Here is a 27,721-nt window from a genome sequence, read left to right as displayed (position 1 = left end):
ACGTGCAAAAAAGTCCTGAATCAGCATTTTTCCAACAGTTCCCTACGATTATTTAAATAATAACATCTTAAAAGACTCTTACATGATTCTTATAAGATAGTCACTAAGGTAATCCCAAGGAATATGTATACCAAGTTTCAATGCAATTAGAGAAGCCGTTTCAAAGGGCGCTGCACCAAACACAGCATATTTTGCTCAAAGTCACTTTTTGCAAATATTCATTCAAATTCAAGAAATTTGTTAACCCAAGATTAAGACATTTGTTAGGTTCACCTTTTAGCTTGTCAAGCAGTCGTAAGTTGGGTAATAAAGAAGTGTTACTTTATGCAAATGTTTGCAAACCACCGGATTACCTTGCTGCTTTTTTCTCCCAATTTCAAAATTTCCAAAGAATTTAACTCCTCTCTGGCTGGGTCCAATTTTCTGAAATTTTCACATATTCTTTAAATGCTGTATAACAAAACAACTATTTTGTCTGGCAATATAATTCTTACACTTTGAGTAAGAGGCATTTTAATTTTACTAATCATGATTGTATTCACTTTTTTGAGTGGCAGTCTTTGGACCCTTGCCATTTTAGAACAGGAATAGATAATGCAAAATAAAATATTCATTTTTTTCTACAAATACTCCTCTTTCATGTGATATATTACATTTCAGAAAATAGCGTCAAGTTTATGACTTGAATTGATTTTTATAATGATTACCAAAATTGAGGTTTTTTACCTACAATATACACCAGCATCATCCTTAAAGTAAACAACTGCCACCATACTAAACTATAGAGTCTCTGCTTTATGAAAATATGTAATGGGGGTATCCTTGTCATCTTTGATGACAGATATTGTTTTGAAAAAAACTGTGTTGGCAACATGCAGCTCAACCTCAAGAAAATTTTATTTGATTTGGACAGACATACATACATGAATTCATAATAACATACAAACTGACAACTCACAATGTAATTTCTCTTCGGTATTGTTGTTATATATCTGTGTTAATAAGGGCTAAGTGTGTGTCAAATAATGAATGTTGAGGTACACATATGAAATGGATGGTTGCACTGGAAATGAGTTGGTTTTGTATCATGCCTCACACCCTTAATTCAGCGCTAATAATTGTATCAAATAGCTGTAATCCAGCAGTACAGGTACTACTGGCATGATCCCGTCACAGGGTGTGCTATAATTATATCAGCCACTGCCATGTGATACATATTCACATAATAGTAAGAAACCCTATATAAGCTTGGAAAACAAGAAGTACTACCCAAAGACTGTATTCAAATAATTGTAGAACATGTCACTGCATAAAAACGGTATAATACTTACTGTATTAGCATGAATTATTGCCTGTATTTTAGCTGAATAGTGCATATACAGGTGAATAGAGTTAATAATCCATTGCTTGTATTCAGAAAGCCTGTATTCATGTGGATTCATGTGAATTCATGTGTATTATTCTATAATACAGGCAAAACTCATTAATGTGAATTTATCTGTATTATTGCGTTTTCATGCAGTGTGTACTCTAAGCTCCTCCAAAGGCAAAGAAGTATATCTGTAACAAAAACTTACCTCACCACATGCATTTACATTGGCTCCTGCTTCAATGAGATATTTCACGATGTCCACATACCTCGCTAGTGCTGCTGAAATAATTGCTGTGTCCCCATTCTGTTAAAGTCAAATCCTAACATTACTACTTGGTCAGCTTGGAGTAATTGTCCTTATTGCAGCAAAAAAAATTACCTTTGACATTACAAAATTGTACTGCCATGGCATACTTTATATTAAAATAAAGGTCCTTAATTCTCTTCTTTTATTTATCATAGCAAAACCAATTCACTGACAATAAAGCTGATTGGGTTAATCTATTATGTTCATCAAACTTTAAGCCAACAGTAGACTTGGTTCAAGTCTGTGATTTGTGAATGTTTGAGTGGAGTGAACGCAATGATTTGTATTTTGCTTTCATGTGAAGGCGCGCGTGAGTGGACGCGATGAGTAGGGTGAACGCGATGAATGGAGTGAACGCTATACAGCGGAGTTTCACCCGGAATCACAGACTTGGCTTTCTTGCACGATCTGCATTGCTATAAATTATTCATGAGATGACGTTTTTCTTTACTCATATATTATTCATAAGATGACATCACTAAATTTTACACATTGGGAGGAGTTACCAATTGACCCAAACGAGACGTGCATAAAACTCACATGGCGTTGTTGACAAAATGTCGAGTGCGATCACTCCCACAAAAGTCAGCACGACCTCTGTTGTATCACCGAAAACGCGTGAAAATATCTGTGTTGTTTGTGGGCCCATGTTGCAAAATGCAAAATCGTCGCCGGTTAGTCAAGGATGGAAAAAGACACCATCCTCACAGTTGTAGCCTGTTCTCTTACGTGCCCAAAGCGAAGGAAATCAAAACAATGTGGGGCGACTTCGTATGTCAGTGATTTTCTGCTGCCGGTTGGTGCTCAGACGAACACATCTTTTCCCTCAATGTAACTCTCAACAAGCTTTCTTTGGTAATCTCGCATGATTAGCGATGGTCGACCGATCAGTAGTAAAACGCGGTTGATGTACGAACTTGATGCCATTATTCGCCCAGATATAAAACGTATAGTACTCGATGTCTAGCTTTGCACGGAGATGACAACAAACTTTTTAATGCATGCAGAGGTTTATTAGCAATGCGTTCTTCTTATTGGCCAGAATAACGGCGGGGGCTGTCAATCATTTTATATTTGCTCTACGTCACTGTGTACACAGTCCGTCTCACCGCCTGTACTTTGCAAGAAGTCCAAGTCGGTGAATCCGGCAGAAACTTACTCACTACTGCGCAGACTCAAACGTGACGCATTCAATCGCTGGGAAAACCTGGCGTGAGCTGCCAAAGTCCGGATAGGTTTGTACGAAATAGGAGAGACACAAGAGAAACTATTATAAATGATTTTATTTTTTTAAAATTCACCGACTTGAACCAAGTCTAAGCCAACAGGTACATCTGGGAGGTTCTTTGTAGACCAGTGTGAGCTGTATGAGTCAGAGTATGATCAGTTGGCCTATTGTTTACATTTGGTGTAGATAATAATTGGCCTATTTATAGAAACTCATTAAAAATACAAATTAGTTTATACATCCAATTCGATGCTTAACCTACAGGAGACCAATGTATCTCTCATGTCAAAATCAGTGCATTTAATGTCAATTAATGGCATAGGTTTTTTTGAATTATTATGTTAACAGCTAATGTATGCAGTATGGCATACTTATCTTACTTTAAGCGTCATTTGGCCAGATAACGCCAAACTACCAGGGTCAAACTACATGAGAGGTCTGATGAAATTCAGTGCATTGAATAGTCACTTATGGCATATGTAGCACTAATTTGTTAGATTAGAAAATGACCCCACATCTGTAAGCTACACTCACCAAATCCTTTATTATAGAAAGACCATAAATCACTTTGATAACTTCATTAAGGTCAAATTTGGTTCAGTAATTCTCTTTACATATAGCCAATGAAACAATGCCGTTAATTATGCATTTCAACTATAATAACAAATCCAAAGTTCACCAAACTAATCACATTTAAATGTTTCCATGTTATATACAAATTTCTGTGCAATTTGGACATAACAGGCTTTGTCAGTTATAACTGCAACAAAATCTGAAAACTGTCGATAGCTACACAAAAATACACGTACACACAATTTGGTTACACTGGACTTCATTCTGTCTTTGGCTCATAAAGTCCAAAAAGTACTGACCCAAATGTAACCACTTTGGGTATGCTGTATAATTTCCTTGACTGATAGTAATCCTTTTAATGTTAGGTATTCATTTTTGGAAACAATTCAAAACTGCTGATATTTTGACATATACATTGGATGATTTGTAATCATACAGGAAAGGGGGAAGATGTACGGTAGAGTGCATCTGTAGGTTCCTATTTTGTGTAAATGAAAGCAAAGGGCATGGTCAACATAAGTAACAAACAAACATTATTAGCAAGAATGTTTGGGATTGCAGATCTCTAATAATAGCCAGCAATCTCAACCAATACCATTAATAATTTCGACTCTTAATTGTCTTTAGCTTTAATTACTTTTGTTTGACTAGTTTTGACTCTTTTACAATATTCTCTTGAATACTTTTCTTTTACCTTGTTTTTACGTTCCAAATCAGCTCCCGCCTTGATAGCAGCATTTACTTTGGCGATGTCACAAGATCCTGCAGCAATGTGTAGATATGTATTGCCGTCCTGAAATATAAGATATTTAGTGGTAGAAATGAGGTTATTGCAGGGGACACCTGGTAAAATATATACACACTTTTTCTGGTCATAGTATGGAAATGGCATCTGCTGCCCTATTTGGCTTTTAAAAAGATGGCATTTAATTGCCCTATTGGTACAAACAAACATGGCTACAGCCTGCCTAGTGCTATGAACCTACATATTAGCTCTGATGGAGAGTAAATTCAAGACTATCGATAAACAACATGCTTTAAAATTAGCACTTATATAATCTATTTGATCTGCCCAGACACCTTTGTTTATTGAGATGAGATAGCTGGCGTTCCTTATGACTAAATTTTTCACAAAACTGGTCAATAAATTCCCTGAGAGTCATGTTCAAGGTATGTCCCAGTGAATGTCCATGACCTAGGGACAGGCACCTGAATTATTTTGTGATATGGTAGCCTTTGATGTTCAAAAGTCTCTGACAAACATTACATTAATCATCCATTTTGGTGATATTGTGAAAGTCGACTGACCAAAGCCTTATGGCCACTATGTATTTAGTACATCATATCTTTGCTGTTCTCAGAAAGAACCATACTTCCAGGCTAAGTCTGGGCTATTGACCTATATTCCCTTTGGGTTTCTAATTTTGGCTTGCACAGTACATAACTTCTAATCTTGAGATAGAGATTCAGATGTCCAAACTGTTAGCATCTCAAAATACTTGTTGACAAAGAAATTACTGTATATTTCGTATTTTCTCACTTAATTTTGCAAAGTGGTAAATAGCAATTCGGATATATGTCATCACATCTAATGAATATTCATAATGATATCCTTTGTAAACAAATCAACAAATAACATTGGCATGGTCCGTGTTAAACACTAATGGAGTACGATGACCTGAATGCAAATAAGCTTTACTTGCCCTCAGTAAAACATTCAAAGTGTCAGTTAAAAGGGATGCTGAAGTTTCTATGAGAGCTTAAATTGAGTAACTACAATTACAAGCAGGAGGAAAGGTATTTTTTCCATATGTGATTGTTTTGGTTAATTACCAAAGTACATAATAAATGTGATGTTATTGTCTGCCTGCCAAGTCTCGTTTACTCTTTTCAGTTTCTTCCTTTAGTACTTCAATAACTTCCATAACACACAATGGCATGTGCCCACAAGATGTTATCATCAGGTGCTAGCTGATACTCTGCCATACTTTAACCAGCAACAATAACAACGGCATGGTCCATGTTAAACATGCAAGCACCAATGACATCTTCTGATCAACTAGTGTTTTACAATTATTTACATTTTTAGTTACCCAACCCAGATAATCTTTACAACTGTATCCCATCTGTGCAAAACATCGTATATATTATATCAATAACAGTTATTGATGAATTATGTTTTGCACAGATGTTAATAATGTTATTGCTCTCATTGAGAATTTATCCGATTATAAATTCGAATGACCCCAGTGTCATCTCTGAGTGTGCATTGCCATCAGGTCTGTTGATTAATTTGGCCGGAACACAGAAATAGAAGCTGCGCTGGTGCAACGGTGCATCTTACTATTTTCTGCTGTTGTGTTATTTTAGATATTGTTTGTTAAACTTCTACAGAACAGTAATTATTTTAGGGTCTTTTACACTGACCTGACAGATAAGGCAATAATCTGTGGCATTTTACAAGTGGGATTTAGAAACAAATATATTTTTAATGTAGGCTTTGTCAATGTTGCATGAATAATTCTTTCAACTGCGATGAGCAGTGTTTTGCTACTATGCTTGGCAAACAGCAAACAGTAACAATACTTAAGGCATGGCAGCGAAATATAATGACAAGTCTGTGACACTGGCCATGGTGTGAACATAGAGCAGTGTTTATAAGGCTGGCTGATGTATTTGTTGCATGGATTTACATAAGTCACACTATGTAATCAATGGCATGGTACACATGAGGTCTTTTGAACCTGTTGGTCCATATCAAAATATCACTGCCTACCTTGGAGTGATGTTTGGCCCCATGTCCCAGGACAGGTAAAAGTGGCACATCCTATCAGAGATGCATTTTCCCACACAAACAAAATAGAAATGGTACAAAAACACCCCATAGGAGAGATTCTGACAAGGAAAATAGTAACTTCATAATAGTCATTGCACAATAAGGTATTTCATCAAGTATTTTAAAGTTCATAGGTCATTTACCAGCCATGTAGAGTGCTAAATTGAGTGAATACTTAAAATATTTTAGCCAGTTTACTCGGCTAGCTAATTTACTTGGCATCCAACACTCTTCCATCCTCACAAGAATGCTGTCCGAGACATTTGCCAACAAGCAGTGTTAGGTATTTTCAGTAGAGCATTCTACAGAGTACAATACAATAGTTCAGGGTCAATGAGTGTCAAAATCTCCAGTGACTTTGTACATTACAGGTTTGTTCTCATTTGTAACACTACTTCAAGTTGATGTCTGTGAGTAGCACAGTGAAGGCACCTTCTTCAATATTTTTAAAATTCTTTCAAGCAATTTCATGTGTACTTTTGCAAATCCATATTGTTATTGAGGTTCATATTTTTGTAACTGAATAACAAATAAATTGTCTGGATAGTTTTGGTGTGTGTTCAAGCCAAATAGTGTCATTTAGTGTATCCAACATCTGCTGTCAGTTGTTACTCCGATAGAATCTTAACATGGATGCTGGGACAGTAAAACTGTATTTTGTACTTCATGTACTCTCACTAGTTATGGAGCAATGTCAGTATTGATCTTTCCAGTTTTTTTTCTTAAGTTGTGAGCTTTGTGGACAAGAGATTCCAGACCGTTCATTGATTTTGGTGATCTCAGAAGACATCTCTTATCCAACCTTGATTAATGGCTCTTATCATTGTTTGACAGGCATGCAGTTGATATTCAATTGTACAGCTGGCAAAGCCTGTTTTCTGTACATTTTCCCCAATGCATCATGGTCTCTTTACCAATTTAAAGCTATGTTTAAATCATAGCTGAATATGTGAAATTTCAAATAAATGATGTTTCAAATGTTGTTAAACTTTTGATGGAAGGAACAATACCTCATCTACAGCATTAATATCTCCCTTTTTCCCTGGACTTGTAAACCTAGAAACCAGCTTCTGAAATGCAGATGAGATTCGCCCTGAAAAAGTCTGTGAAGGAAGAGAACCATGTTAATAACTTGTGGAATGTGGAAATGTATAATTATGTATTTAAAGATCTGTTGAAATAGCATTAATTGTTTGAAGGTTAAAAGTCCAGGAAGGAAAGAACAAAGTGTTGAACAGGCTGATATAACTCCTCTATTGATGTGTACCGGAAATTTACTCTATGAAAATCCCTGATTGTCTAAAGATGCATGCATCAGTTCTCCCAAGATATGCATTCTATTAGGTAAATTGCTACCGAAATGTCTGACTAGGTTTTATTATAACCAGTGTGTTGAGGTTTCAACCAGGAAAAGGCACACATGCTAATATAAACTGACAAGTAATAAGGTAGTAATTATGAAAATTAATGAGTATCCCTACCAAGCCATACAATTTTAAAGGTGTAACACAAGTGGTATCAGGAAAACAGTGCCTTGACAAACAAGGAAAATAAATGGCCACAAAAATTGCATATTTGTATCAAACTGAATTACGTCTTTAGTTGAACTTTACAAACTTAATTCAATTATTATTGTTCAGAATGTTTTAGAAATAGAGCATGAAAGAATATTTAGCAAAATTGAGAAAAAAATCTGAAAATTGAATTATCTAAATCTTATGCTTGTTTTGATATCATACATTACGGCATAGTTACTGTCAAAGTTACATATTTCATTCCAAAGGTATTAACCCTTTTCCTGCCAAGTCCATATTTCACCACCAGGTCAAGATGGTTAAAATCAATGAAACACAACATATTCCATCATGTGTATTTTAACATAATACTGTACATTTGAAAGCTGTTGAAAACATAAACACTGTAAACTTGTTGTTTTTGGACTAAAGATGCTATTACAGACCAAGCCAAGTGGGTGAAAATACATCATGTTTTGGCTCAATACCGCTTTTTACCGACTTCGCTGATGGGGAAGTTAAAGCAGAGGTATCTGAGGGAAAATTATTCTTCGTAAATAATAAAGTCACAAAAAAATTTTCCATCATTAGTGATCTTTTAGACCAATATAATAATTAACATTTTTGGCAGATTTCCTTTTGAGTGATAGCTACAACTAAATAAACTTTTAGTATTTGTTAGAACTGTTTCACAATGAAATGAAAATAAAAGTTTTGTTGCCAGTCAATTGTGACTTTAAAACTTAAATGGCTCATTTGAATTGAATCATTAGACCTGCCACAGCTAATGCTGAAGGTGGAGATTTGTTTTCAACGTTTCTTTAAAAAAATATTTGCAACTTGCAAGTAAAGAAAGTAAACAAACAGAATGGTTGTTATTCTTCAACTACAATGCACAGTTGCTCGCATATAATTTGAATGGCTTACATGTCAAATGTCAAATGTTGTAATTTCATCCTATGGAAGTTCCATTTTGGCTCTTGTTAATTTTGGTACTTAGTCCAAGGAAAACAATTAGGGATCACCCAGTACAGTCTATATGATAAAACAATTATTACCCAACATATTATGTTTCTTAAGTCATATAAACATTCATGTCATCTGTGATGCATCAGACACTTGACTTCAACTTGTATCTGATGCAGGAAAGATGACAAGAACAGGTGGTATTGGGTAAAAACCACTAAACTTCAATAGATTCTCAAGTCAAAATCTGAAATGGCTATATTTCCAAATGTGACATCTATAGGTTAAATGTTTGCATTTGACATAGCTCCTTAAAAGCTCTATAGAAATTATGTAACAGTTAAGTTATTCTCTTTGATATATTTTGTGAATGATGGACAGCTGCTTCCTTACTTTCTTTTTCTTTTTCTTAATGGAAATCTTGTGGGAGTCCTCTGTATCTCTGGACACTACTGAAACCTCAGAAATACTCTTCACTCCATCTTTCTGATTAATGGCTTCATCCGTTGCTGTATCTCTGGAAAATATATCTTTGGTGTCCTTGGGTCCTGTAAATTGTGGATCACTTGAAGTCAACTTACTAGCCAATGGACTTTCCATTGCCTTACCATTCTTCCCATCTGTCAACCCAGCAATATAGCCAACCTCAGTCACAACTTCAGTACTTTCTGCCAACTGTGTATTTTCCATTGCACTTTCTGTTGTTTCCATTTTACTTTGTCCTGATTTAATGTGTTTGGTGATTCCAAGTTCTGTCTGTTTTTGGTTTGTCACACTGTCATCCATGTTGGCATCTATAAGAGTGTCTGCTGCTAGTTCTTTGATATACTCAAGATCTTCAGAATCACTCTTGGTAAGACCTTATAAATGAAACCAACGTTTTCCATTAAAACCTTCCAAAGTAAAGTGAGGACATATCCCATAGAGAATATTTTTTACTCCCTACCACAGACAAAGTCTGGCAGGGACTTATAGATTAGGTCCCGTCCATCCATCCATGCATCTGTCACCAGCCTTTTCTCAGACACTGGTGAAGCATTTTTTTTAAAACAAGGCATAAGTATAGTACTTATGGTCTCTTGATGTACGCCACTTGCTTTCACAAAAATTTGAATTTGGCCCCCTAGGATTCACTTGTTTGGATATTCAGAGTGATATTCTCTGAGTTTGAATCCAATATTTCCCCTGGCTTAGGGTATTAAGACTTGTATTATCTGAATCTGAATCTAAAATTACCTTTGTATCTTCAAAATGTGAATGTATAATAAAGACACTCAAATCATTCTTGATATTTCAAGACGTACTGACTAAAATCTGATGAAAGTAGGTATAGGTTCTGATATACCAGAGCTGTAATAGTGTGAAAAGGTATTAAGAGGTGTTATATCAAATCATTTGCACATTTGATGACAGACTGCATCAAATTTAATGAAACATGCTACAGATGTTGAAATCCTAATACTCTAACAGTATACAAAGACATTTAGCAGTGTCATGGCAATAAATTGCTAATTAGAATATCTGATAATCTTTTCAAATTAGTTTGACATGTCTAGAAATACTGCATCAAATTGATGAAACTTGGTACAGATGTGGATCTCACAGTGTTGGAATAGCTTGCAAAGATATTCAACCATATCATGTCAATTAATTGATCATTTGCATATTTAATGAGTTTCATAAGGTTATTTGTTAAAAAATAAAACAACAAATCTAATGAAACTTGGCACAAATTTTGAACATACAGTATCAAATGTACAAAGACATTAAGCGAACTCATGTCAATTAATTGCTAATTTGCATATTTACTGAACTTTCCTAATTAGTTTATTATGTCCAGAGACACTGCTTCTAAGTTAATGACACCTGGTACAAATGTTGAATCTCAGCACTGTAATAGTGTGGAAAGACATTTAGTAGTACCATATGTCAATGACATGCTGATTTGCATATTTGAAGAATTTTCTTAATTAGTGGGATATGTCTAGGAATACCGCATCAAATTAAATGAAACTTGATACAAACGGTGAACTCTCAGTGCTTTAATCACGTGTAAATAAAGACATTCAGCAGCATCACATCAGTTAGTTGCTAAATTGCCTATTTAGTAAGCTTTCATAATTAGAGTGATATGTCCAGAAATACTGCACCAAATTTGATGAAGCTTGGTAAATGTTGATCTCACAGTGTTGTCATTTAATGCAATGACATTTATCAACATCATATCAATTAACTATTAATTGACCTATTTAAATGGCCAGTAATGCAAACTTTTGATTACACTTTCCCATTTTTATTTTGAATGTAAACCATAATTCATTGTTTTACCCAAGAGCACATTGATTTACACAGTATTCAGCTTGTCAACTCAGCCCATATATGTGTAAACTGCATTATTATTATTGAAAACTGACTGCTGGTCCGGAGTAGAATTCAAATGTAAACAATACCAATGCATTTTATACCTATAAAAACTAAGTTGACAAAATTAAATGAGTGTTTCAATATTCTTTGGGGAGTAAAACAAGAAGTTGCAATTGATATAGAAAATAAAAATAATGCAAAATTCATCAAAAGTCAGCATTACTTGTATAATGACCTTTCATAATTACAGAAGCAGTCCAGATTACATCTACATTTTCCCCACCATAGTATAGACCAACCCCACTGGTTTTGTAGTAAAACTGGGTCTCTAAACAGGGAAAGAATGTTTGTAATAAGTTATCTATATCATGAATGACTGCAGTAAATGTGATGAAATTTGCTGCAGATTTTGATCATACAAAAGATTTAACAGTCAAGAAAGGCATGGTATTATTAAGAGCTAATTATAGCAAGTCTCATCAGTAGAGGACAAACCGGTATTCGCATTTTGATTCATATTTGGCGTTCCAATCTATTTAATGTTAAAACCATTACTCAAGCATGCCTTGACCAGTTTCTTACAGATTAAGGTTCCAAGACAAGAAATTGACCATTTAAACTAACAATTCTCTAGTGTTTAATAAGCTCAGAACCCCCGTAAATTGTATATTTTCGGAAAGCCTAGATGTAGGGGAACATTTTGGTTACAATAGTGTCACCATTGTTTACATAACTATCACGTGACAGGTAATTTGCATAACCTTTCAAAAATCGGTTTTCCCTATGTTTTGTTTCAATGCTTTGAGATATGTGGCTGAGATTCATGTGAGTTCAAGCTATTCTACAGGTCTTCAAAAGTGTGTCTCAGAATTTTTTTAAACCTTCTTAAACAGTTTTTATGCCAGAAAAACTTCCAGAGCAGTGAATTTTACCATAGTTGATTTCTTTAAAATTGTGCTCCAAAATAACTAAGCAAGATATAAAACATAGGGCCAAAGTCCCTGAAGCTACTATAGACATGGATACAAAATTAAGTATTTCCTGACTGTATGAAATTATCTCACTACGGTCATCCTAGGGACTTGTAAACCAAATATTAACCCTTTCACCCCCAGTTCCCTGTATACAGGTCCAACTTTACCATAGAAAACAATGGAGTTGGGACAAACCATGGTGGTGAAAGGGTTAAAGCTGTCTGACCAGCGGTTTTGAAAAATAAGCGACCCAACTGTTGACAGAGCTCCGCTGTGTTATGTAGAGAATAACTTTTTGTGACACATGTATTGATGAAGAAGGTGGATATCTTTGATTAACATTGTAAGTGAGTTCTGTTGAATAAGTTGAGACTGTACATACTCAGAGAAAGCACACTGAAGAGACAAATGTTGAAACTTAAGAAGTTCAAGGTCATCAAAGCATTATAAGAAATCATGTAACTTTCATTGCAATGTTTACACAGATTGCATAATTGCTATAAATAGCACATGAGGAATCTTACAGCCCAGCTTTACCATAAAAACCCTATCACTTTGACCACTCTTTTAATTGAGCATTCTATTTTTTTCCTCAAAATGAAATTTTATTTTATCCTTATCAAGTCAACCATAAATGGAAATTAGAACTTTCTCTATCTCTATCTCTATTGACTTTTTTGAGCAATTCTTTTAGATAACATACAGGGCACAATAAATGACGGTTCAGAATATGTCAAAGTTGGGATTCAGGAAAGTTGCCTTTACATGTTTTAATCCTCCAAGATGGTAAGCATTTCACTATGAACTGTCAAAAAAAGTTGAACTTTCTGATAATTCTACACTAAAATTATTTTGGCTTTGATGATTTCCTAATTAATTCAATTATTTAAAATTATATTAATTATTTTTTTCTGGGTGAATTGATAGGGTTTATACAGTACAAGAATTACATACAATGTAAGTCAAATTTTGACCAAAAATGACAAAAAAATTCCTTAAAAATACACATTTGCATATTTTATCACAATTTGAACAAATCTAAGTTGGGTTATCCCTAGGGACCTGTATACCAAATAACAAAGCTGTCTGACCAGCGGTTATGAAGAAGAAGATTTTTACAAAAACACCTTTTTTGGCATTAATTTGCCTATTTTCAACAATATCAAAAAATTAAAAAAAATAGTTTCTCAAAATCATATTTTTCATCCACACAACAAATATCAAATCAGTAAGTACTGCGGTTCTCAAGATATTTGAGTGGACGGACGCCTCACAAACGGACATACATACATACATACATACATACATACATACATACATACATACAGACTGACGACGGACGCCGGACGGATACCCATCCCAATAGCTTCTATAGACTATAGTCTATAGTAGCTAAAAATCTGAGACACACTTTAAAAGAGCATTGTGACAGCTTGCATTCCAGCAAGTTTGAGTCAGATATTTTGAAGTATTGAGACAAAACATAGGGAAAACCGACTTTTGAAAGGTTATGCAAATTATCTTGTCACGTGATAGTTATGTAAACAATGGTGACACTGTGGTTACCAAAATGTTCCCATATATGTGGGCTTTCAGAAAATGTATACTTTACGGGGGTTCTGAGTTTATTAACCGTTAGAGAATTGTTAGATTAAAAAGGTCACATTTCTTGTCTTGGAACCTTAATTGAATTTAACATTTCACGAGCTGGTACATGGCATACCTAATTCTGTCCAACTTGATAAGAGGACATAACTCTATGCCATTCATACTGTCTAATTCTTTACAGTTCAATCCAATTCTGGTATCAGTGGCAGATAGGTCTTTCATTCCCTCATTTCATTTTTCATATTGATCATATATAACTTCAATTTAGTTACTCCATTCACTAATGCCTAATTACAAGTGGGGACTACGACATTGTAGATGACTTGTTCAGCATATGGATCAAACAACAATTTGCCCAAGTTACAGTGTCTTTCCTATTCAAAAATAATTTTTTTAAATGAACACTACTGAAACGGAATAACTTATACTGATTTTTCAAGAATTGTAAGATGATAATCAGTCTTTAAAACTTCATACCTTCACCTTTGCCATCAGAATATTCCTGTATGAGTTCATCAAGATCTACCAATACATCTTGCATCATCTTAGCATGTGACACTTCTTCTTTTACACTAAGTTGAGTTCTGAGATTCATAGTCGTTTGTTTAAGTGCTTCAACTATATGAGAGATTTCCTTGTTTTTCTCCTCCACCATTTTTTGAAGTTCAGAAATGGTATCGTTTTTCTTCTTCCATACAGGGGTCCATTGTCTAAGTTTTTCCTCTAGCTTGTTTTTCTGTTGTTCAACATTCGCCATTTGAAGTTCCATCTGATTCTTTAGATGTTTTGATACATTACTGTCCATTTTTGCTAGTTGACAGTCTTCATACTCCTGCTGCAAGTAGTTACTTAGACATAGATGGTTTTTGTCCACAGTTATAGTTTTCAACGGAGTAAGAGCCTGTGCCAGCAGACTTCCTTTTCCAATTGTTCCTATTTGATTCATGAATAAGTCTTCAATATCCGTTCCCAATAATTGTACAAGTTCTATTGAAAAACCAAAAACATTGTCAATGACACTTTGCTCATATGCTCATGTTGTTTTTTCTTCCCATTTGACCAGCGAATTCAAGAATGAGATATATGGCATTTGATTTTCATGAACAGCCAACAGTTTCAAAGATACAATATGTTAGGTTTTGTCAACAACAAATTAATAGAGATCATCCCTTGGAGGCTTTATGTCATCTTTTGAAACAATCAGACCAGCAATTCCACAGAAGACAGCAAAGCAATCTAACAAGTGATTTCAGCAGAAATACTTTTTCGACCCAAAAAAGAGGAAAAATGGCCTGAAAAATACAAACATGAAAATTTCATCACATTTTGCAGGTACCAAGCTTACATGTATATTGACCCTCGAAATATGCATATCAACTTTCAAAGCAATCAAATAATGAATTTAGTTTTAGAGAAGATGATTTCTTGACCAAAACTTAAAAAAGTTTCAACCAAAAAAAAATATATATATATATATATATATATATATATATATATATATATATATATATATATATATATATATATATATATATATATATATATATATATATATATACATTTCAACAATTCGAATAAATCTAATTGAAGTCAACTTTAGGAACCTTCGGACCAAGAGTTTCAACCAAATCTAGCTCTTGGTAAAAATAACAGCAATTCGCTGGGTTTTGCATTTTTTTTCTCGAATTTACATATTTTGACACTAATGTGTCCTTTTTAATAATTTTTAAATCTCCAGTCCATGGTGCACCTGTACACCAATTACCACAACAGAAAGACATATATACAGACACACAGACAGACAGACTGACCAACATACAGACACCATTGACCTACCATGTAAGCTCTTGTTTGTACATATAAACATTCCAAATGTGGGTCAAAAGTTCTTAGTTTTCTATTATTTGATGAAAATTGATAGTAATGTATATATATCATTTACATTCTGTATGCTGTAAACAGCCATTTCAAACTTTTAATTTAAAATATATGCAAAACACACAATAAAAATGTACGTGACTTTTGGCCTATTTAGAGAAATTTATTAAATATTCAAATAATTAATATGCATAAATTAACCTATGTATGACTAACACTCCTAAGAGATTTCTGAAATTCAACAATATGAAAACGAATTTATGGTTTAATAAAGAATAACTTTTCCAAATACTCAATTTATTACGCCTATCAAACTTTCAATGTAATGTAATCTTTGTATACTGACACACACCATAGCCGGGACACCATAGAGCTTTTATGAAATTTAGTACATAGACTGTTGATTTATGACCTAATGAATAATAGTTCATAATAGTTCATTAATATGCAAATGAGCTCATAATCTGTTAGCCATGCCAAAGCATACTTTAAGGATAGTAAGATAATTGAACAGTGTAAGTGCCTGCACATACAGATACATCAAGTTTGCTTTAGTCATTCTTTAGTCATTATTGAGATAATTGAGATTTAACCCAAAGAAACAACATGGAGACAAAGTTCGGCCGAAATCAAGGGTCAAGGGCACATCCAGGCGTCATCACCACCTTTCTCCCCTAGCCACAGTCACAGATTTGAATGGCCTCGGGGGAGGGCAGCAAGCTACCATGATGCACCTATTGCCATGGCAGAGGCGTCTGGACAGTTGTACCGGGTCCCTCACAGGATCCCACCGCACATCGGGCAAAGTGCCGCTGGGCACCCACTACAGGCTCATTACATTAACCCCATGGAATTTTATTGTGTTTAAGCTATCCACATAGACAAAATAATTACAATTCTCCTTTTTGAGAGTGGCTACCCCGTAGCGAAGTACACATCTTTTTTGTGTGGAGGGTGGGTGGGATTTTTTGATGTGAAGTTAAAATGTGAAGTTAAAATTGTCAATAAATAGCTAGCATTGACCACATTGATATGTGCATGGGTAATGACATGGCAGAGATGACTCAAGTAGTTTGGACAACAGTAATTGAGGGAAGGAGGTAGTGGATCAGGTTACTTCTCAGGTACATATAGTGAGGGATAAGGCCAGGTGACGCATGGTGACCTATTCGTAGTGAAGGTTTTGACCTTGTTCCCATGTCCCTTCCCAACATTAACCATGATTATAGCAAAGCCATGAGCCAACGGCAAATATTCATTAACTATGCACATTACCATTAGTTATGCTGACAACCCATCAATATCTAATCAGATCAAGATCTTTTATTGATTATGCAATATAAAAGGTTTAAGTTATGATTGGCATGTTGAAACTTATGTCTATTCCCAAAAAAATGACCGCCTCGTGGCCATAGTGGATCAGATGGCAATCAAAGAAATTGAGTATATGTGACAAAATGTGTTGTCCTCATATAATGTTAGAGAAAAATTGGTCTCATGTCTGAAAAACAGCTGAGACACAAGGTTGCAACCCAATCATATCAATAGTTTCATTTCTGGACTTTATCCAGCGGGGGGCTGAAAAGACATACAACAAGTAGTTTGAAAGAAATGATTAAAGATGAGACGATGGCCGACTCAGGAACAAATTAGAAATAATTTGAATTAAGTCATCCATAGCTAGATTGTTGAATGCTATTTGAAGATTAAACAGAGTATTTTTGACAATTTTTTTTGGAAAAATTAGAAATCAATTCAAAAGATATACCTGTGCAAATTGTTAAACATACCTGAGATTTTAGGCATTTAAAGGACTTTGTTTAAAATATCAAAGCAATTTCAACCATAAACTCTTTACTATTCTACAATTTCCTCAGTTTCTACACACCTTTACATATTGATAAAATGAACTAATTTGAACAAAGTCCCAACTACACCAAGTGACAAATCTTCACACTAGAAAAAAATTATGCAAATCATGCAATTTGGCAGGTTCAACATTTTCTAGTGGACATACACATGAATGACAAACCCCAACATCCTTCACTTCCCTATCCCAATAATATTCTAAGTAAAAAATGCAGCCTATACTTTTAGCTATCGCAGGCCTAAATGGCATCACCTCTGCACTTTTTAGCCAGTTTGGGGCCAAGAACAATGACAAACGTGTGAAGGAATGGATATTTGGAAATCAGCACCTTAGAAAATAGTTCGTTTATCTGACTATAATGTTATGTGTAAAGTTCCCATAATGATGATGCACAAAGTATTTATATCAGGTAAGAAGGAGGTACATGATTAGGGCGTTGAATTGGTCTCCAGTCATGCTTTATGGAGGCAACATACAGAAGCAATTGTTAACAGGATAAACCAATATGTGCACACAGTTATGTGAATATGAAAGACCATGAATGGACTTTGATGCTCTGTCAGATAATGTTGCAACAGTGATCACTTTCCAGCCATGATTTCACAGCATTGCTGGTTGAACTTAGCTATGGCATGCACCACCAAGCCATCCATCTGTTACCCTATCAGATGGCCAAAAACAAGGGGAGTCCAAAGCCTCCATGACATCCCTAATATTTTTGTCCTGGCCATTTTAACAAAAACAGTAGAAGTAAGCCCCTGTGCATTATCAAACCAGCGGGAAAAAGTTTTTTCAATGCAAATAACCTGTCAATAATTTAATGGAAGTTGTATAGTTTATAGATTTTATATAGATATCTATATAAATTTATTCACCTATTATCCCATTTCTATAGAATTTAATAGCAAAACAAGATTCTTTAGAAATTTGTAGAATTCTACAAAATATTTTTTGCCAAAGATGAGTCCATGACTGAGAAAGGAAGTGCATTTGTATTGTGCTGTATGCACATGAATTGGCAAAGGTATGCCCAATTGTGGAATTTCTTGAAACAAATATGTTGATTTGAAAATTTAGTAAAAAGGTTTGAAGTAATATAATATGTTATTAATACCACTATTTATTAACCCTTATTAAATGACCTTTTTGTGTAATGACATTCTATTGCTGTTAATGACACATACACAGTGTATGAGGGGAACAAGCACAGCAGACGGCTGGCCTGCATCGTGGTACCTCCAGTCACTTAGCCATCTGACATCAGGCAGACTCAAAGACCAGAGCCAAACATACTTCATTGAAAATCACAAGCTGATATGGTTTCTGCAGACAAAAGTGAATGACTAAATTTACAAAATAATGCACACAGCAAAAATTACTTTATGCCAAGAAAGTCCATTGCCCTGCCATCCATAATGTAGAAATTTTGTCCAGATAAAGTAATGCAGTTTATAATGTTCATTTGATACAAAGTATTTTTGTATAATTCCATAGACTGTTGAATCTGAGGGAAATTATTTTCATATTCTTGCTACAAAAGAAGGGGCAAATACTGCAGAACAAACATCTAACTCAACTGCTGAAAGCCAAACAAAAAAGATGGAGTGGAATTGAGGTTTCATGGTTTGTGTTTGTTTTTAGTTGTTAGTTTCAGAGGATAGTGGCTTTAATCAGCTATACCAGTATATGAAGCACAGTATTTAACTTAGGGGAAGCAGTAGCAACGCATTTGAGTATGCACCTAGTTGGAAAAACTGAGTCCAGTTATGACTAAAAATGAAATGGAACCAAATTTCAAGCATGCAGAGGTGTGTGGGGGTAGTTTTATCTCATAGCTTAATCCTCTTTCTACCAGGCTCCATATACCAACCATAGAAATAAATATTACTTGCGAGGATTAAGCATTATTTACAGAAACTAAAATTGTATGGGATTTTTCTATTTTTATTACATAACACTGTGCCTTAGACACTTCAAATATGTGTCTAACAGAGTCAAAGAATCCAAAGGAAGCAGGAATTGACAAAAGTGACCGAAAGCTGAAAGAAGTAAACCAACATGATTTTGAGACCGTACAGTTTCTTCCTGGGAAACCCAAAGACTACCATATGCATTATAACTGGGCTTGTCCCACGGAAAAAGGCTGCAAAAATACTGCAATAATATATACTTTCCTGCTCAGAGAGCATGTCCCGAAGGTACGCAAAGGTAAAAATGCCCTGAGACTTCAATTTCTCTGCCTGGAGAACATTTGGCAGAGATTTACCGGAGAATAAATTCCTTGAGGCTAAAACTGTGGTAAACTTCGTTGGCCATTACTCTGGCTAAACTAAGAGACTTGTCTGAAACTGATGAATAAACACATCCGATAGTATTAACAATCCACCAAGAAATAGTTGCTTGAGAGATTGAAACATCAGACAAAGACCAGAGCACAGAACCTCTGACGGGAAATACTTTTTTTGTGAACATCATGCAAATTTCATGACCTCACAAACCTTAAAGGGACAAAGTCGGCCATATTTCATGAATTTTGTTTGATATGAGATACTACTTATATTGTTTGACATGTTGAAAGATACTGTAAGAATGGTAACCATGCATATATTGACCCCAGGTTTTAGACAAATTAAATGAAACCATGGTGAAAATGAATTAATGGTCATGACCATTAATTCTTTTTTGCCATGATTTCATGTATTGTGTCTAAATTGGGTCGAATATATGCATATTTACCCATTCATTGAGTATCTTTGAACATGTCAAACAATTAAGTAGTATCTCACATAAAAAATAGTGGCAATGTCACTGTTCGCTCCCATATAGTTATCAAAACAAGCCAACAATTGTATGACACATGGACATACATACAGACAGAATGACTGACATACACAGACTGGCACAGAGTGATGTGCCTTGGCCCATGAAGAGTGATAAAAAGATAACAAACAGCTGAATGTAATGACAAGCGACCTAGCGGCCGATATAGCTCCGCTGTGTTTGTGTAGAGAATAGCTATTTTTGACATATGTTGATGAAGAAGGTGGAAATCTTTGATAGCTCAATGCAGTGGCCAGAAAAAAGTGGCTAAAATAGCTGCAAAAATACACAATAGAAGATTTCATTGTACTTTGAATATATCACATTGGATCATCCCTAAGAACATGTCAACCAAAGCTATCTGATGAGTAGTTTTTTGGAGAATAAAATTTCTGACCAAAAATGGCAACAATTGCCCCAAAAATAAAATTTGCAGATTTCATCATAATTTCAAAAGATCAAATTTAGTTCATCTATAGAAACCTGTATACCAAATTTCAAAGCTGTTGAACAGTACTTTTTGAGAAACACATTTTTTAACCAAAAATGGAAAAAATTGACCCAAAAATTCAAAATTGCAGATTTCATCATAATTTCAATAAATATTATTTAGTTCATCTATAGAAACCTCTATACCAAATTTCAAAGCTATCAGATAAGTAGTTTTGGAAATACACATTTTTTGACCAAAATTGGCAAAAATTGCCCCAAAAATACAAAATTACAGATTTCATCAGAAATTCAATATATATTACTTAGCTCATCTGTAGAAACCTGTATACCAAATTTCAAAGCTATCAGACCAGTACTTTTTGAGAAACACATTTTTTGACCAAAAATGGCAAAAATTGCCCTAAAAATACAAAATTACAGATTTCATCAGAAATTCAATATATATTACTCAGCTCATCTGTAGAAACCTGTATACTAAATTTCAAAGCTATCAGACCAGTACTTTTTGAGAAAAACATTTTTTGACCAAAAATGGCAAAAATTGCCCCAAAATTACAAAATTGCAGATTTCATCATAATTTCAATAAATATCATTGAGGTGATCTGTAGGAACCTGTATACCAAATTGCAAAGCTATCAGATGAGTAGTTTTGGAAATACACATTTTTTGACCAAAAGTGGCAAAAATTGCCCCAAAAATACAAAATTGCAGATTTCATCATAATTTCAATAAATATCATTTAGTTTATCTGTAGGAACCTGTATACCAAGTTTCAAAGCTATCAGATAAGTACTTTTTGAGAAACACATTTGTTGACCAAAAACGGCAAAAATTGACCCAAAAATACAAATTACAGATTTCATCAGAAATTCAATATATATTACTTAGTTCATCTATAGAAACCTGTATACCAAATTTCAAAACTATAAGACCAGTACTTTTTGAGAAATACATTTTTGAGAAATACAAATTTGCATATTTCTACACAATTTGAACAAATCTGAAATAGATGATCCCTAGGGACTAATGTACCAAATATTAAAGCTATCTGACAGGTAGTTTGAAGGAGAAGATTTTCAAAGATTCTTTTAACCAAAAATGACAAAAATTGCCTTAAAAATACAAATATGCAAATTTCACCACAATTTTAACAAATCAGTCTGAAGATACCCTAAGTAAACTGCATATCAAATTTCAAAGCAATCAGACGTGCGGTTTCAGAGAAGAAGATTTTTTTACCAAAAACACCAAAAAATGCCCCAAAAATAAAAATATGCAAATTTCACTACGATTTGAACAAACCTCAAGTGAGGTCACCCCAAGTGAGCTGCATATAAAATTTCAAAGCAATTGGATATGCGGTTTCAGAGGAGAAGGCAATTGTTGACGGACGACGACGGACGACGACGACGGACGACGACGACGGACGACGACGGAAAATCAACCTATTTGATAAGCTCCGCGTCGCTGACAGTGGAGCTAATGAAATAGTTAAATATAGGTGGAGAGGCACTCAGGGTGAATTAGTTACAGCAATTTGATTAGTTTCTTTCCTTTTCTATTTATGTGATAATTTTTAAGACAATCAATCTGCAAGGCAGTTTATGTATTGACAAATATGTTATCTTTTACAAGCACACAGCAAACTTTTCTTGATTTTTCATTTACAATATTTGACATAGACTGAAATACATAACATGCAACCAATGTTTACATTTTGCCCATACACCAGATACATGGAGAGATTTCAACCAACAATCATTAACTCTGAAATCCTACAGGGAAAAGTAAACATTGTTTTTTTCCAGAACAACTGGTGCATCCACATGTGGAACAACTTAGAAATCTAACCAATTTCACAAGGTTGATGACACAAGAAATAAAGTAAAGAAATTTAACTGTGGTGAACTTGACTATTCCTTTCAAATCCTTACCTAACTTGACTAATATACACTGCATGATTAATTGCCCGAAAAAATACTTCTGGCTGGACCATTTGATAAAGGGGATGTCTGGAAGATTGATAACGTACATTATCTTTTTTATCCGATCCATTGTACACTCTTTTTTCCAACTCTCCCACCTTTTCTTTTTGTCAAACCTTCTCTGGCTGATTTTTTATTGACATTTGTTTGGATTTTTTTCCAAATCTGCCAGGAACCCCCCCCCCAGGATATCAAATGGTCCACCCCTTTGTATTGACCATCTTTGCATGAGATATACAATGAGCAGATGACAGGAAGTGTGTCAACTATTTACAACCTTGATACTCTTAAACATTGAACAAATTTTGGAATATATTTGTTGGAAACCAAACCTGCTAAAGTCACCTCAGCTATGTTTTCTAATGATTTTTTTACCTCATTTCAACACCAAATACAGTTTACCATATCAAATGCTTACTAAATCCCCACATTATATACTCTTAGTTCCAGTAGGTATAAAATTACTGAAAACAATCTTAAAAATACAAAATGAAAGATATCCCTGTAAAATTGACAGTTTTGCAAAGTTGCCCCAAAAATTCAAAATGCCAGATTTCAACCTAATTTCAAAACCCTAGGAACCTGTTTACTAAATATCAAAGCAATCAGACTGGTAAATTTTGAAAAACAAATTTTTTGACCAAAAATGACTAAATTTCCCCCCCCCCAAAAAAAAACCCACAATAGCAGATTTCATCCTAATTTCAATATACATGTATCTTATTAACATAAACCCTAGGAACCTGTACACTAAATATAAAAGCTACCAGATCACTAGTTTTAGGAGAACATTTTTTTTGACAAAAAAGGGCAAAAATTGCCCCAAAATAAAAAAGAATTGCCAGTTTCAACCTAACTTTTGATTCCGTATGTTGTGGGTGTGAATCCGATTGAAAACTAGCCGTATTTTCAACCCTGGGTTGGTAACTCTGCTGGTGGACAGAATTGTCCCCGAGGTTATCGTTCGCCCAGTTAAAGCGATGAAATTTGTTTCTTTGCTTCGATAAAGTGTGTATGTGCAATGTATGATAGTGAGCATGCGTGCGTGAGTGCTTCACGAACTCTACAACGTGTTGAGCGGTCTCAGTCAGAAAAATGTAACAACTTAGCCGGCTATTGAACCACTCTTTTTTGGGAGTGGAGATTTAGCCGAGCGGTTCTCTCTGTGGCCTCTCAGCTAGGCGACTGATGCCGTATGTTGTGGGTTCGAATCCGATTGAAAACTAGCTGTATTCAATACATTATATCGAGATAAATCTTAGATACCTGTATACCAAATATCAATGCTATCAGATCAGTACTTTTTGGATGAAAAAAAAATTGACTAAAAATTGGGAAAATTGCCCTAAAATTACAAATATGATAATATCAAAACATTTTGTACAAACTTGACTGAGGTCATCCTGAGGACATGAATATTAACTTTCAGAGTGATCACACGAGCAATTTCAGACAACATGATTTTTTTGACTGAAAATGGAAAAAAAAATACCCTAAAAATACAAACATGCAAATTTCACCCTAATTTGTGCACACATAATTTTGGATACCTACACAAAATTTCAACCAAATCTGACCATTGCTTACCGAGTTTTAGCAATTTGCAGGATTTTTCTGTTTTCCCCCTAATTTGCATATTTTTGACACTGACACGTTCATTTCAACAAATTCACATCTCCACCCCTAGGTGCACCTGTACTCCAAATACTAAGATGGTAGCCTTTGCGGTTTAGGAGTTTTTGATCTGGACGGACTAACAGACATACATACATACACACAGACGCCATTTTGCCACCTTATAAGAATACCTCCCATTTGCATATATACATATGCATATATGGGAGCTAAAAATGGCCGACTTTGTCCCTTTAATGATGTCATTCTGTGGAAACTACACCTTAAGAATAAGCCACTAAATTACCACCCTATAGAAAATATTTCAAGAAAAGTGAAATTTTTCACAAATACAAATAATTGTTACCATCTAATGGTACAATACAGTACAGTACTGTTTCATATAAACAGTATCACAAAAGTAAGTGTACCGGTATTCATTGTAACATACTTGATGGACTGAAGCATTCTCTTCCAACCTCATCTGTTTGAACGCATGACTCAAGAGAGATGTTTCTAAAGATCTTCCTTATTCCAAGCAGGTGAAGAATCTCTAATCGTAATGTTGGCATATTCCTATGTGCTTTTTTAAGCAGGACCAGGGCATTCCCAGCTGATTTCTCTGATGTTTCCATTGGGATCTGTGTGAAATCTCCAACAAATTTTGATAAGACTCCTCTGTGAACATCACCAAGATAAGCTTTTGGTTCAATTTCCATGGCAAGGAGTGCAGTGCCTGCAAAATATTAATGATGCAATTGCATGGTAAAACATCAACATCATCCAAAATAATATTGGGAGGATATATATTTTCACTGGTGTTGTAAAAATCTTTTTATATTAAAAATAATGCATGGGTATTTGAGGAAGTCATTAAGATTCAAATATCAAAACTTTTGAGATTGCGTCTAACAGAATTTGCTTCTACTGCCTAAAATGTTGGTATCATTACTTCATCTTGATTGCTTAACAGAGCCTCTTGATATAAAATAGTAAATTATTTTACAATTTGATGGAACACATAATAAAGATCTCTCTGAATCAAGCTTGTCCACTTGCCATTGAGCAAAGACTTTTAATCAGTTTCTTCTAAGGGACTTGAGGACTATGGGTAAGTTTGTTTGACTAATTAACAGTTTCACATGACAATTGGTTGTGTACATTACTAACCAGGAAACGTTATACTATTACTGTTTCCCAGTAAACGTAGTCTTCCCTCCTCATGATGAAAGAACATGTACTTGTGCAGCAACTGGCTGCTTTGTAATACCAATACTCTACCAGGTAGGATACTTTTATATCAAACATAGCCCACTGTAAAAATACCTTGAGTTTGATCTGATGCCAAGTGTTTTCCTTGAGAAGTTCTTTCCTTTACAACTTTGCTTGTGTCACCAATACTGTGATCATAAACATGTTCTTCAGAGATATCTGGTCCTTGTGAGCTCTATATCGTAGAAATATGTCTATATGAGTAAATGTATTTTATTTATCATCAAGAACTGTATATTAGTAGACTTGAATCATTACAGTATTCATTCGCAGAGAGGATATCAATCCTCTATAAATACTGTTAAAGTTCAAATGTTTATCATTTGGGGGAAATGCTGCAAGACAGACACATTAATTATGATGCCAAAACCATACTTTCTTGAAAAATTATACCTATGTCTATCTTTTTACAATGCTAAGCCAATAACTTTAACTTACTATCTCAGATAATAATCTGAGATGATAATATCATGTAGTCTTTCTGGGTATATTTCTAGGAATATGTAAAGTAAAATAAACAGAAACTGCTTTTGTAAAAGTTTTATGTCACTTTCCTACAAACTGATTTTAATGTAGCTGCAGATGTATTTGAAACCCTTTGTTCCACTCTACCGGTATTATATTAATAAATGTAATTGAGTTTGAAATTCTACCATTTCTATGCTTGGTTTGAACTTGTGAAAACAGATTGTACCGTAGGTTGAAGAGTATGTGTAAGTTGTTGAGCGCAATGACTTGACATTTTGACAAACCAAATACACAAAAACAGGGTAAAATATTAGACTGTAATATGTTCGAGACATCTGTGCTCTCGCTGTCACTCATAACATTCATAAATTATGAACAAAACTAAAAGTTTACGAAAAAAAAAAATAAATGCATGATCAGCTATTCATGAACAATTTTGTTGTTTTTGAAGCCTGATTTTTGGTTAAGATTACGAATTCTGGGGAAATACTGTCATATCTTGTCTTTCAAAAACTACCTCTATCATGGCTAATGATAATCTGCAAAATGGCGAAATGGCAAAATGACGAAATCGCGAAATCACGATTTTTGATTTTTTCCAAATAGCAAAACCAAGAAATAAAGAAACTACAAACAGAGAAATTACCTGCAACCTAGAGTATGCTTTATAATCGTCTCCTACTCTTAGAAGTACAACATTACCTTTAAAACGCTATGTTGAACATTGCTAAAATTGGCCTTGGAATCAGATTCAGTTTCGAGTAACTGAACAAACAGCTGGCATTTGTTTTTCTCCAAACTGACCAAAGTCATTTTCTGTCACATGAAAAATATTTCGACCATAACAAGTTTATTGTCTCTACATTCAAACGCTTTTTTGGCAGGTATCGCAAGCTGGTAGATAAATACAACATCTCTCTTCGACAAATGATTGCTGACGGCATCGGTGACATTGGGCCTTAGTTAGAGACCACTACCTATCTGACTTACAGATTGATATATGGCGGGTGCCACATGTGGGGCAGGATGCGCTTACTATTTTGGAAACACCTGACATCACTTCTTGGTCTTCTGGCCATAGGTCCATATATCTTTATTTCATGAATACGACTTTGTTTGTGTACCGTCTATTTACTGTCTGTTCTGTGCTGTTTTGTGTCTATGTTTACAACTATTGTCTTACGAATTCTGACCTAATGTCATTTGATTATGGATTGCTATGATTGCGATTATTTTATTACTGCAATGTGTTTTGCAGTATAAAAGAAAAGGCACTGATTAGCAATGATACCATTGTCAGTTTAGTTTATTTGTTTGGCCGCCGTTTTATCGCATATTCCTGCCTGTACACTTACGCAAAACATTTTTATCTTGGTACAAGAGATCTAAGGGAAAACCTTTAGATATTAGGAGGAAGTGGTCAGAAACGGAAAAAAAAATCAGAACAGAAAGTTCGCGTGAAAAAATCTTCACACTATATTGGAAAATAAACAAAATATTTAGAACATAATTGAGTAAATTAAATTTGCAATACAAAAATAATTTCTACATCTATTCTCATTTGAAAAAAAAAACAAAATTTTAAATTTTCAGTTGTACAATTTTGTTTTCACAATCC

The 27,721-nt window shown here is 34.5% G+C and overlaps 1 protein-coding gene across 1 annotated transcript in view; it reads right to left on the bottom strand.

Annotated features, from left to right (window-relative positions):
- Positions 1 to 2,976: 2,976 nt before the first annotated feature.
- LOC139123876 (uncharacterized) overlaps positions 2,977 to 27,721 on the bottom strand; it is a 94,935-nt gene continuing 70,190 nt past the window's right edge. The window contains exons 8-15 of the mRNA XM_070690028.1: positions 25,690 to 25,810; positions 24,815 to 25,099; positions 14,220 to 14,729; positions 9,190 to 9,656; positions 7,327 to 7,419; positions 6,257 to 6,307; positions 4,175 to 4,273; positions 2,977 to 3,042 (exon numbers count right to left, since the gene is read on the bottom strand). Coding sequence (XP_070546129.1) covers positions 2,977 to 3,042; positions 4,175 to 4,273; positions 6,257 to 6,307; positions 7,327 to 7,419; positions 9,190 to 9,656; positions 14,220 to 14,729; positions 24,815 to 25,099; positions 25,690 to 25,810 — 1,692 coding nt within the window. The remainder of the gene's footprint in view (positions 3,043 to 4,174; positions 4,274 to 6,256; positions 6,308 to 7,326; positions 7,420 to 9,189; positions 9,657 to 14,219; positions 14,730 to 24,814; positions 25,100 to 25,689; positions 25,811 to 27,721) is intronic.

Source organism: Ptychodera flava (genome assembly GCF_041260155.1).
Source record: "Ptychodera flava strain L36383 chromosome 23 unlocalized genomic scaffold, AS_Pfla_20210202 Scaffold_23__1_contigs__length_28996876_pilon, whole genome shotgun sequence".
NCBI classification, from domain to species: Eukaryota; Metazoa; Hemichordata; class Enteropneusta; family Ptychoderidae; genus Ptychodera; species Ptychodera flava.
The sequence above is the reverse complement of the archived record's forward strand: the minus strand, read 5'-3'. Positions and strand labels throughout refer to the sequence as shown.